Here is a 13,826-nt window from a genome sequence, read left to right as displayed (position 1 = left end):
TGATTTAGTTGGTGAGTATATTACATTAAACAGGCGTCGAAGATTTGAAGATAAGTGTGGCCCCTAATAAATCCAGTTTGGTCTTGTGATATTACTGAGGGAGCACTTTCTCCATCCTTCTAGCTATGATTTTAGAGAGTATTTTAACGTCGTTATTCAGAAGTGAAATTGGTCTGTATGATGCACATTGTAATAAGTCCTTATTTTGTTTTGGAAAGACAGTGATTAGTGCTTGGCGAAAGGTTTGTGGAAGAGATTGGTTATCTCTGGCTTCTGTAAATGTTGCTAATAGGAGGGGAGCTAGCTGAGCGGAGAATTTCTTGTAAAACTCTGCAGGGTAGCCGTCAGGGCCTGCTGCTTTTCCACCTTGGGTGACTTTATAGCATCCAGTAATTCTGATAATGACAGAGGTTTATCGAGTTCCTCCACACTAAAGCGTCAATTTGTGGTATCTGTAATTTATCCAGAAATGCATTAGATTGTATATTGTCTTCTTTAAACTCAGTAGTATATAGGGATTTATAGTAGTCTCTAAAAGTGTACATTATATTTTTGTGTTCGATGATTTTATCTCCGTTAGTGTTAGTAATTACGAGATTGCGTTGCGTACATCTTGCTTGTGAATTTGTTGCTAAAAGCTTATTAGCTTTCTCTCCATGTTCATAATAATGATGTCTGGATTTGTAAATTAGTTGTTCAGTTTCTTTAGTTGTCAAGAGGTTTAATTCTGAATGTAGAGCCTGCCTCCTCTTATGTAGAGTCTCGCTTGGTAGTCTGGCATGTTCTTCATCTATTTTAGTAATTTCGCTTTTTATCTCTGCTACTTTCTTAGCGGATTTATTTCTGTGGGAAAGATATGAGATAATCTGTCCTCTTAAGAAGGCCTTAAGAGTTTCCCAGAGTATTCCTGCAGAGATCTCAGGGGATGTATTTGTCTCTAGAAAGAATTCAATTTGTTTGGATATAAATTCAGTACAATTCTCGTCAGCTAATAGAAGCGGATTGAGGCCATCTCTTGGGGTGAGTGTATGGGGCTTAGTAATTTCAGCTCCAAGATCATGGAGCATGGTCTGAAATAACAATAGCATCGTATTTACAAGATTTAATCTTAGGCAAGAAGTTATTATCTATAAAAAGTAATCAATCCTTGAGTAGCAATGATGTACTGGTGAGTAGAAAGAATATGTTCTTGAATTTGGGTTTAAAACCTCCAGGGATCTGATAAGTTGTGATCAGTTATAAACTTTGTAATTATCTTTGCGGTGTTAGTTGCCGTTCCCCCTGTGGAGGAAGTCTTATCTAAAAGTGGATTTAGAACACAATTAAAGTCCCCAGCCATTATAAGTTTATGAGTGTTCAGATTGGGAATGGATGCAAATAAATTTTGTATAAATTCCTTATCATCAACATTAGGTGCATAAACATTTATCAAAATCATTTTACAGTTAGATAAGTCTCCCATGACCATCACATATCTCCCTTCAGGATCCAATACTACATCTGATGCTACAAATGGTACTGTTCTATGTATGAGAATTCCCACCCCTCTAGTTTTCTTTGTAAAACTAGAATGGAACATTTGGCCAGTCCAGTCTTTTGCAGCGGAACTGATCCTTACTTAGTAAGTGGGTTTCCTGTAAAAATACTATTTTAGCATTTAGACCTGTTAGGTGAGAAAGTACTTTCTTTCTCTTTAATTCATGATTCAGGCCTTTAACATTCCAGCTTACGAAGTTAACTGTCCCATCATGGAGACACTGATTCTGAGTTTTTGATGTCATTTTATAGTCTTAACTGGAAGTGAAATAGTTTAGGTCTTAATTTCCTATTCCCCCAAGAGTTGTTGCCATGCAGCTTATTATTACGTTGATAGTTATAATTATAAAGATTGAGATGATAGATTAGATATAGATCAAGCCTGCTCTCTTTCTCTTCCCCCCTTATTAAACAAATTTAAAGGTTTGTATTTCATTTGTGGTCCGCTGCTCATTTAACATCCTTTACAAGTTCCACTGGGAGATATCGAGTTATATAAAAATAAATACAAAATATTGTCTGGGACAAATACCAGCATGGCATCAATGAGAAAAAAACCCTGTAACTTCAAAAATCCACATCAGTCCTTTAAATCAGTAATTCTGAAGTTCAGTCCTGCGCACTGCTAGTGGCTGTGGGTTTTTGTTACAACTAGTTTCAAAATAAGTGAGTCATTTTTAACTTTAGTTTATTCCTTAATTAGCTTTTTAATTTTTTGTTGCGTTTATTTTACATTGAGAAAAGTACATTAGTGTTAGATTTCCATTTCCAAAAAAATATAATAAATTGTTATAATATAAAAATATATCCCACTATCAGGTGATTAGCATTAGTGTATTTGCTTGCTTATATTGCAGGAAAGATATGGAAAACAAATTGGTTAGTGAAGGTGTGCTGAGAATAACTAGTAGGGGCCTCTGTTCAGAATGATTTAAACTTCCACTTTTAGAATGTAGTTGATACTTGTTACAAAAGCAATCATATTTGATGTATATTAGTAGTAAGAGAAGTTGTTAGGCTGGGATATTCTGTGCTGTGATAACTTGAATGTACCCATATTTTTATTTTTTATTTGATTTTTATCATTATGCCAAAAAGTTAATTGACTTTAACCTGGAGATATATTTGAGTGTTGGCACAAGCACTTTATGGAAGTCCTAAATAAAATATGCTCTAGGGGCAGAAGTAAGCATGAAGCAAATTTTGGGTATGGGTCCAACCAGAAATAATGCAAGTACTTGATATTGTGGAGTATCTCAGTTAGTATGCCCCTCAAAGATATGAGGACGGCAGGGCTAGTACCTCAAGATGGACAGATTGGAATGATGGTCCCCATTTTAAAAATGAAAAAATTGCTGCAATTGTAACTATGTTTTCTTGGAATACAGACTGGAATAAGAAAACATTAATACTACACCAGTCCAATCAAAAGATGAAATGGAACCACGTAACTTTCCACGAGGAGCTGGAAAAGCATATAAGCATTATACAACTGTAACCCTTTCAAGGAAAAATGGATAGAAAGGACAATGAAGTAAATAATTACTGTATAACTAAAGTGATAAGTTCTAAAAAGGAGGAAAGTCTAAAATGGTATCTACTGCATGCTCTCATTTTTGTTTCAAGCAGATATTGAAGGAACCTCTAAATGCCACAAGGAGGCACACCAGGCTAGAAGTAAACTTGAAGCCCACAAGAAAAAGAGAAATGGTGTTAATAGAAACTCCCTAGGACTGTAATGTATTATAGTATATCTAGGTTTTGGGTCAGTAGTATTATTAGTTTTGTATGTTGGGCTTAATGACCTGGGGCCTCATGTATAAATGGTGCATACGCACAAAAATGTTGCATAAGAACGTTTCCACGTTCAAATTGCAATGTACAAAACCTAAACTTGCTGTAAAGCCATGCACATTTCCACGGTAGATCATACCCTGTCTTACGCAAGTTCTCTGCTCGGTTTTGCAGAGTGGTGGCACCCAGCGTCAAAGCAATGCTACTGTTTCTGTGTGGTTATCCTTTCATTTTTAGAGCCACATCCCTGACGTGGCTTTATAAACACACTGAAATGAAGCGCATATTGTTTATTAGTTTAATGCATCTGATTGTAATTAACTTGTAACAATATAATGGTCCACAGAATGGTCAAACTATTCCAAATACCATAACTGCTTTAGCGTTGTTAATCTCACTCCACCTCAAATCCCACATCGGATCATCTTTTTCCATATTACTCTCACTGCACTACTCGGAGTATTTATATCACTGTATTTGAGTGTGAATCACAGCTGTACAGCAGCTGATCGGAAAGAGAATTATTGGTATACAGCATCAAGCACACGCTGCCTCAGCCATGCTGTCTATTGAACTGCTCTCATATGACAAATGCTTCAGAGCCTTTCCTGTACTGACCTTGCAGTTCGGAAACAGTTTCATCCCAAGAACTCTAAACGCACACAATCAGTCCATCAAGTGCTCCTTGTAGAACTGTTTGTACTTATAAGTACAATTACCTCACTGTAAACTTGCGATACAGTTCTAATATTGCACAACCTGAGCCACTTTATAAAGTGCGTATTTACATATGATGACGATATCATTTTTAAGATGAAATGCAGCGAAATATGTTTTTTATATTATAGAGTTAAAACTTTAACGATACGGTGCTGCAGCGCTAGCGAGCCACTGGCGCTCTGTTCATGGATTGTTCCTGCCTCACGCTGTATTCTTGCTGGTGTTGACACAACACTGGAAGGATAGATGGATAGAATAATTAAACACGTACTATGAAGATATTTCGATGTTCCTTAAAAGTTTTGAAGAATCGGTATTCTAAGCTTACAGATGGATTAACGTCTATTACTGAGCTGATTGTGTGGCGATTGGGTTTTTGGAGAAAGAAAAGTAAGGATAGGAATTGGAGGTTAGCACGTTTGAAAGAGACAGTACTGCTACGATTAAGTATTTCATCGAAGGTAGCACACGGCACAGCAAGCATCTTGCATGAGACATGAAGAATCACTGTGCCACCATGTTCCCATGTTTAATAATATGCTTTAACTCCTATCATCGTGAAAATGATATCACGTATACATCTCAGTATTTTAATTATTGAGAGAGCTGTAATTTCACAAATGTAATGGATTCTGTGTCCTGTCGGAGAAAGAGAACAGCCGGAAGCACGTAGTGATTCACACACACAGAGCACATAGAAGATTAAATACAAAACAAAGCATTTAACGTGCTATTTTAGTTATGATGGGATTGAGAAACTAGTAAATTAAATGATTTTAAAATTAAGTTTATGATGTTCTACTTTAATGAGAAAATAAACTACGTGATTAAAGTGGAAATTTAGAGATTAAAGTTGACATTTCATGCTTTTTTCCCCACTGTGTGCCTTTTTTTTCCTCTGTACCCTAATAAGCTTTCATATGACACTTAGACGGTGGGCTACAACTCACCTTTTCACGGCGACTTTGATATCTGACAACTTCCTTTTTATTTCGGTCACTGTGCGACTTTGTGAACTTGAGCTTGAACCATTTGGTATTCGCTGAAATTCTTCTATTTTCCCTCTTGCTTTTCCCGTTGCCTTTTCACGGAAGGTTGAGGTTAAGGGCTACTTATATTGATTTGCATATTCAAAGAGGCATAATTCTGGGAGAAGTTGGAGCGGGATAGCAGGTGCGTGCATGTGCATTACTTTTCATGCTGACCAGGATTTATGTAGTGGAAGAACGTGGAAGTTGGCGTACGCACAGATTTATGTATCTGGATTTTTTTGTGCGTAAGCACATTTCCGCTTTTGTCCATATGCCATGTTACAGTGTGAATTCTACTCACGGCGTTATACATGAGGCCCCTGGTGCCAATAAATGATTTTCTATGTTTAGGTTATAACTGGTTATTTTGCAGAAAATAACATGAATGCTTACTTTAGTAAATTTCACATCATACAGCATATAAAATTTGAATCTAAAAAAATACTAGAAGAGCATATTTAAGAAAGAGTTTCCTCGAAACAAGTTTTAAGTTGAAACTGGCTATATTGGTAACAAGTAAACACGATAGCCCTTCAAGACTAGGGTGTGACAACTGTAATCCAAAAAATGTCATGCCCTCAGTAGCAGAGGGAAAACTGCTGATTTTTATTTACCAATTTTTATGTGGGTGCTGACTACCACAGGATTGCTATGCATAAAAATAATGTGTTCAGTACCCACAGCATTAGGCTTCTTTCGGTGCTTTTTTGTGCAGTTTATAATTTTTTTTGTCATAACACTGTTTTGTTTCTAAAAATAACTGTTACCAAAAAACTTAATATTTCAAATAAAAAATGACAAATCAACAAAATTAGGAATGTTGCAATAGCTTAAATGTGCAAATAACACTAAGGGATTTATCATGTTCTTACTCTGCAGTGAATTACAACCACATGCTGGGGATCGTTGTTAAGCCAATTTTCCATGGCTTTGCAAATGGTGCACATTTTATCAAGTGGTGGGGCATGAAGGTCAGGCCAGCCAACATCCATAATCTGAAACAAGAACAGGAAAATCAAAGTGTTTTTGACTACAAAAGCAGTTAAGAAAATGCAAGGCTACACAGTACATATTCTTTAACAAAAAAATGCATAATGCTTCGAAGTAATACTATTATTATTTAATATCATACAGAGAAGATCTAGGGAAAATGGTTTCTTAGGACACATGCTTTTCTACTAACTTATTATACAGAAAGAATTAATTATCACTAATCTGGAATTTGTAATTGCTAATGGCCACTTAATCATACATTTCAATCGCTTCTGCATAAATAACACCCAATGTGTGCCTGAACAAAAACATGTTTCTGGGCCCAATTAAATAGGTCACAAAATAAAATGTATCAAAACAACCCACAAGAAAAAGGGGCATGGCCAGTGGCAAAAGCAGCAATAATCACTGAAATTTGCTTTTGGCAATGGCAGAAAGTACATGCTAGAAACTTTGAGATATATATATTATAGTCTCATTGATAAAACATATGCATTTGGAGAAGTTCATCAAGCTAATTTCCTAATATTTCATCCATTATAGTAAAACTGATATGAATATTAAGCTAACTATACTTTGGATGAAACTTTTATAGATACTTTTTTCAAATGACCACTGTTGACACCGACTTAAATGCTGATATTGAAGAATATACAGGTATAGGATTGAAAAAGTGTTATTTTCCTGAGGAATGCTAATTTTCAAAGAAAATTACCTTGGGGTTAAGTTTGGAAAGATCATATCTTTTTTCTGAAAGGTTAAATACCTGTGAAAAAGCCAACATACAAATATTTTGATTAGCAGAGCATTTGGCCGTCAATTCACTTTGTTAAACTGCTTTGTCAATTTAATGGACACGCATGCCTGTCCCAGCAGGATTTGGCCCCAGGCTGGATAAAACCCCGGACAAGGTGTCAGTCTACCATAGGTCACTCTTACTCACCCTTCTCTATGTTAGAGTCAATAATTAACATAACATTCTCTTCTCTTCGATGTAGGGGAAAACCCAGGTGGACCCAGGAGAACAGCAAAATGCATCAAAAACAAGGCTGAGCTGGAACTTGCTTTAAGGCAGCAGCACTAAGAACTACATCACTGTGCCACTCATTGATGGCACACTTTGCTGTAAACAATGTTATCCCATTGATGGACATGTAACATGGTAAAAGTAGTAATATGTGAGATACAGAAAATAAATTAGAAAATAAAGCTAAACAATACCACAAACAAACTAAAAGATAGGCCAAGCAGCTAATCTTTTATTTTATAGAAATCAGAATGACCATAAAACAACAAAACTAAATGCTGCAAAGCAACATAAAATAATTGAAACCCCTTAATACAATTCAAGGTTGTGGGAAGCAGGAAGCTATTCTCCTAGTACTGGACACAACACTAGAACAAACCACGCTCACTTCATACACACATATCCATATTAATCTTTAATTAGGGTCAATTTAAAATTGCAAGTTAACCGAACCTGCACATCTTTGGGAATTGTGGAAGTAGGAGGAGGAGGAGGTTGGAAGAATATGCTGATAGCGAATTGCCGAACCCATCACACGACAAACCACCTGGATCGGGACCTACTGTATACCTATAGTACCTGTAGCAAATGCCTTACAGATACTTAAAGAACATGTAAACACCACAGGAAATGACTGGGCATAGGCAATAATTTTTCAAACCCACGGCACTGGATCTGTAAGGTGGTAGTGCTAACTACTGCATCACCATGTTGCACTGTATAATAAAACAGAGATAAAATTCAAACACAGTGGTGCAGTGGTAGCACTGTTGCCTCGCATTAACCAAACCAGCATTTGTGTCCAGGGTCCTCTATGACTGCAGTTTGAATGTTCTCTCCGTGTCTGCATGGGTTTCCTTCAGGTGCTCCAGTTCCCTTCCACAGTCCAAAGAATTATAGGTTAAGTGGATTGGTGATGTTATACTGGTCTTAGTGTGTGTGTGTGTGTCTCATGTGCAATAGTCTAGAGTGTGTTCCCCTGCAATAAACTAGCATCCTGTCAGGGGGATTACTCCTGCTTTCTGCCCTATACTTTCTGGGGTAGGCTCAAGCCCGCTGTGACCCTGTTCATTCTTAAGGGGACTTTGAAAATGGTATGGTACAAACAGCTGAAGCAGGAGTGCCCCCAGGCTAAACACATAATGACAACTAGCATATTAATGAAGATAAATACAATACTGGAAAATGAACCAAAAAGACAAAAAAAAAATTAGAAACAGCACAAACTACAAAGGTCATCACAGATAATGGTAAATTGTCTTACCAAATAGTTGTCGGCATGTTTTGACTTAAGCATCCGTGTTACATCCTGCAAGTTGTGAAGGTATGTCTCTTCAGTGCAGGCAGAAGGGAATGAAACTGCAATAATGCGTTCTGTGATATAGGTGAGGTCCAATTCATATCCTTCTTCCATAATGTGATCCAAGTCCACACTTCTGTATTCAGAATGAAATGAAATAAAATTAAGTCAGGTAAAGCAAAACCAGGGCAAAAAGAAAGATTAGCAAGTCAATATCAGATGACCATTAACTGCTTTAAATTTGAACATAAGAAAGTAAAGTCATCATCGTTTAATTGAACAACAAAGACATTCCAATACAAGCAAATTGGTTATTATCTAACAGTTTTTGTTATTGCAACACATACTGTTATATATCCATGTACGCACACACACATTATATACAGCTGGGAGTGGAAGCTTATCCCAGTGACATTGGGGGCTAAAGCAGAAAGCAGCCCTGGGAATGGAGCCCAGATCATTTCAGGTCAAATATAAACTCCAAAGAAACCCCTTAATGATACTGCATATGAGCAATTGCTTCTTAATATGAATGGACTATTCAAGTAAGTAAACATCTGGAAATAATAATTTTCTCTGCTAGCCAAGAGAAAGACATTTGACATTACTTTTCCTATAGTTCATTTCAAAATGAGGATTATGATAACTTTTGACAGAACACAATCGAGAACAATCTTACACAGACATTAAGTATCGGACATAAGAAGATATCAAGTGAACAGTTTGCCAGCAAAAGTCAAAAAAGGAGATGTTTTCATTCTGAATGGTAATAAAATCCTTTATAAAAATAAGTGTTCTGGTAAACAATGTACTTACTGAGACAATTTATCGTAACTGAAAGATGAAGTCTTTGAAAAGGTGCCAGGAGCCTAAAGAACAAAGGGAGAAAAAAAAAAAAGACATTCAAAAATGTAAAATATGTGAAAAAAAGGTTTATATAAATCAACAGTCAGCTGCTAGCAGTTTGTAGATGACAAGACAGTAGTTATTAAAACGTGGGGATTAGCGGACACTGAAAGAGCATTTTCGAACTAGTTTAGTGCCAATGTCAGCTGTCTTTTTTTGGTGTTTTTTTAAAGAAGTGGTTCTGGATATACAGTATTCATTTTTCCCCTGAGGTGTGATATGGTGCTCTTAGGGAAGAAGAACTCCCTTGTTCCACTTACCACTGCCCATCCCACATAAGAATGATTTACAAACCCTATGAAGGAATCTGGCAGTCACCTGCTGCCTCTAATAGTAAACACAGATCATTGACACAATGCCAGAACACAGCACTATTTCATACAAAGCTCGGGACTTGCCAAGAAACGAGGCTCAAAGTACTTCAGCGTAAAAGCAGTGTGTTTGGGAGGAGGTTGTTTGTTATAATATTATTATAAAAATATTATAACAAACAACCACCTCCCAAACGCACTGCTTTTAGGCTGATGTACTTTGAGCCTCATTTCTTGGCAAGTCCCGAGCTTTGTATGAAATGGTGCTGTGTTCTGACATTGTGTCAATACTGTAGTATATATTTTTTTTCTCTCCCTAATGGTCCTGTAAAGTTTTAGCTTCTGCCTGGGGAACAAATAAAGTCCATCTATCTATCTAAAACTTCATGGCCATTCCAACAATGAAGATATAGTGCTTGACCAAGTGATTATCACATTAATTTAATTTCCCTCAACTTTGTTTTAAAATAAGTGCAGCTGTAAAGAATTTTTCCAGTTTTAAAATAGGAATAATACAGCAAAACACCATTTATCTCCCAAACATTAATTTAACGATGTCTTAAAAAGCGTATTTCATTAAGTTTCATAAGTTGACATACTTGCATAGTACATAATGTAATCTGCTTTTCTCTCTATATGATATATTTTAAAAGAAAAATGGAATTTTTGTATTAACAAAATTAAACTGAATTTACTAAATTGAATTATATTTTCACAAAAAGCAAACAGTTTCACTGTACAACATAAATGAAAATGGTCTCGTTTTTATTTGCTTAATAATGCAGAGGTCAAAGCAAGTACAGAATGCAAACCCATCACTGACATTTCATTTTGCATTGGCCTTGAAAGATTCATAGCCAAATGCAATATTAAAACTATGATAATACTTTACCATTAAAGATATGACAGGCAAGTACAGTTAAAAACTTCACAGATATGACAGAGGAATGCCACAGAACGATGCTACTCTTATAAATGGGACTACTAGTCATCACAGCTTTTGTCAATTGCGGTGCCTACAACTCCTTCAGGAATTCAACATACATTTGACTTGAAAAACAAATTTGTCTAACACACCTTTATTAAATATATTTACTTAATCAAATACTATACACATACTGTTATATATGTACATATACACACATACACACATTATATATAGTTAGTATATGAAGCTTATCCCAGTGACATTGGGGGCTAGGCAGAAAGAAGCCCTGGGAATGGAGCTCAGTCCATTTCAGGTCACATATAAACCCATATGTACCCAATGCAATGCAAGTTTATAGATAACAGTTAATCTAACTTAAATATTTTCAGAATTTGGAAAGAGGAAACTGGACTACCTGTAGAAATTCTACTAAGAGTCCAAATATGCAAACTTCACTCAGACAGCAATCAGTCCCAAATTCAAACACGGCCTACTACAGCTGGGAGGCAGCAGAGACCCTCTCTCACTAATAAAACTAATATATGGTGCACTAAAATAAATAACTTGCAGATAAAAAAAATGCATGTGTGTCTGCCTGAATGTAAAAATTTCAGAAAGACTGCTGTGCCTACAAGTTGAAACATACATAGGCTGAATTTAAAAAGAGAGTGTGCATGATGTGTAAGGGAGGGGGCAGCACACCACCTGGCACTTAAATGCGGTGATGACAATCTGAAATTGTCATTAATCAGTTCTTTTCAAAGGAGCTTTTTTTAGAAATTCTAAGTAAATTAATGTCAACATGAAAAAGCTATTCCAGATTTTGCAATCAAAAGGCCAGGATTTCCCCAAAGTTTTTCTTTTATTCCTTCCGTGCATTTCCTGAGAAAGGTGAGTTGTCATGTCTGGAACATTAAGTAAGATGATACCTGCAGGGAGTTGTGTGGGAGTGAATGCCAAAAGACACCTAAAATAAAGCGTGAATTGGCCACCAGAGATCTACTTTGGGATTCTAGCATTGACTTGAACAAGAGGAATTACAGCCTCAGAAATAAACATGTCAAATGTAGTTTTTGCATTGTTTAAAACTACTGTATATATAAAAAGGACAAGGGAATGTATGGCTTCTCTGTTTTCTTACCAGATACCATTGCAAAATAAAAACAATTCAGGACTTTATCCTTATAAGAGTGGATTCCACTGTATAATCCGGTTATTTATAATCTAACTATGTGTCCTTCAGCAACGTTCTTGGAATGCTGACCGCAGGCAAAAGATGTAAGCAAAGTATTTAGCCTTGGATCTTATGACTTAATGATAATTTTCTTCTGGTATTTATCTTATATTTATCTTATGTATTTAGCAATTTACTGCCCCTGCTGCAGTCTTCCTCTTTATTTATTGTTAAATAAAGATACTTTATTTCTTTAATTTCAATTATTCAGGAATAAAAAAAAAAAACTACAGTTATGTGGAGAAAACAGTTGCTCATAATGTGAAATACATTGAAATAAATTGCACTTACAATGCAAGGGGAACAGAAATTCACATAATGGAGAGTCAACCTCAAAATATTGTTTATGCAATGCACCATCTTGCAAAACATCAGTTGATAATTCTTTTAGGTACAATGGGCAGCTATAGCAGCTCTTACTGAATAAAGCAAGATTAATGTTTTTTTTTTTCTTCAGCTTTTAACGCATAAAGTGGCTCCATTTATCAAATCCCTTTTAAAACATGTTAATCCTACCCAGTGTTATAGAAGGCTGGATGGCTTTGCATGCAGACAGTTAATTGAGAAGCTGAATCAAAGACTTATACCTGACTTAGAAAGGAGAGCTCAGTTAGGATATTACCAAGTTTATCCCAGAACCAATATGAATCCCTAATTGTGGGAGACCAATTTGACAAGAAATTTACAACTTAAAAATCTGCATATTAAAAAAGAACATTTACTTCCAAGTAGAATGTGTTCAAGTGCGTATCTTTCATTGTGTATTTTCCCCACAGTTGGTGCTCTGACATTAAGTGGCAACCTTTCCTCTATCAGTATAAGAAAACAAATCTTCCCTTCCTTACTGTATAATGCATAAAGCAACACTCACACACTATATATATCACCTGGAGGAGATTACTTTTAAAGCAACATCATACTGTAATAATTAAGAATTTACATTATTTTCTAAAGAATAGGTCTTACACCTTTCATTTACATTGTCATTTAAAGCACATACTGCAAAATGCCACTGTATGAGACCTATCCAGATCAGTTCAAATTTATGTTTATTACCGTGTGTACTTTGTAGATACTGTACATGTAAATGTAATGAAATTCTTACTTGCATGTGCCCTTAGAACAGTGACAAAATAATAAAAAAGACACACACAAAAATATACATATAATGCAACAAATAAACATTTATGTACAATATACACAATACATGTTTACACTTATTTGTTTATCAATGCAGTGATGAGACATAATGTTTTAGATCACAGTATAAACATATCCAGTTTAAATTTGACTGCAGGCATTTGACCATGTGCAGTTTTTTAGTGTAACATTGACAGAAAGAGAATATTTAAAGCTTATAGTTATTGTGGTAACAGACTTCAAATCATCTTGACAGCCAGAATACTCTTTAAGCATGTCCTTCAAAACATAGTATGCACATCATAAATATCACAGTCACATCCATTTTAGAGAAATGGCAAAAATTTGTATTTTGCTGTTTAACTGAAGAAAACGAAAATGCATGAAAATAAAGAATGTTCAGTGATTGAAACCTAAAAATAACAACTGTTTTTTATTTAACTATAGTTAAATCCAGGTGTAGACCAACTTGATACTGCATTTTACTGTATATTGTACTGCTGGGTGACTCAAAATTAAAACCAACAAAAGGAACAAAGCACAGATCAGATGCCTTAATATACAGCCTGCAGGTGCACCGGAAAGTAATCAAAAAAAATGGGTGGAACTTGCTTTGATCAGAATATTTTTCAAAGCAGTTGATAACAAGTGGCTCATAAAAATATAGACAACTTTCCATTACAGTCATAGTAAAATAAATTTGATTCCAAACAAGTTTCAACTCCACCACATTCCTCATTAGTGATTTGATTAGTCCAGTGGTATTGCAGGTAACAGTGTTTCATATTTGACCGTATGATTTCTGTCTTTGACTCTGTCTATTGTCAGGATGCAAAGAAATACTGAAAATATGGCTAACCCCAAAATTGGCAATAGTACTCTTGTCATAGCAGATTTCACTCCAAC

At 35.6% G+C, this 13,826-nt stretch overlaps 1 protein-coding gene across 4 annotated transcripts in view; it reads right to left on the bottom strand.

The window, feature by feature from the left end:
• The window catches only part of LOC120529514 (tensin-3-like), a 333,361-nt gene that overhangs the window by 152,218 nt on the left and 167,317 nt on the right, over positions 1-13,826 (bottom strand). For 3 of the 4 annotated variants that reach the window (XM_039753385.1, XM_039753384.1, XM_039753387.1), the window contains exons 5-8: positions 9,218-9,270; positions 8,366-8,537; positions 6,790-6,840; positions 5,954-6,076 (exon numbers count right to left, since the gene is read on the bottom strand). In XM_039753385.1, the coding sequence (XP_039609319.1) occupies positions 5,954-6,076; positions 6,790-6,840; positions 8,366-8,537; positions 9,218-9,270 (399 nt within the window). The remainder of the gene's footprint in view (positions 1-5,953; positions 6,077-6,789; positions 6,841-8,365; positions 8,538-9,217; positions 9,271-13,826) is intronic. The other variant, XM_039753386.1, reaches the window with a different exon arrangement.

The sequence above is a fragment of the Polypterus senegalus genome, chromosome 5, assembly GCF_016835505.1.
Source record: "Polypterus senegalus isolate Bchr_013 chromosome 5, ASM1683550v1, whole genome shotgun sequence".
Lineage (NCBI taxonomy): Eukaryota > Metazoa > Chordata > Cladistia > Polypteriformes > Polypteridae > Polypterus > Polypterus senegalus.
The sequence above is the reverse complement of the archived record's forward strand: the minus strand, read 5'-3'. Positions and strand labels throughout refer to the sequence as shown.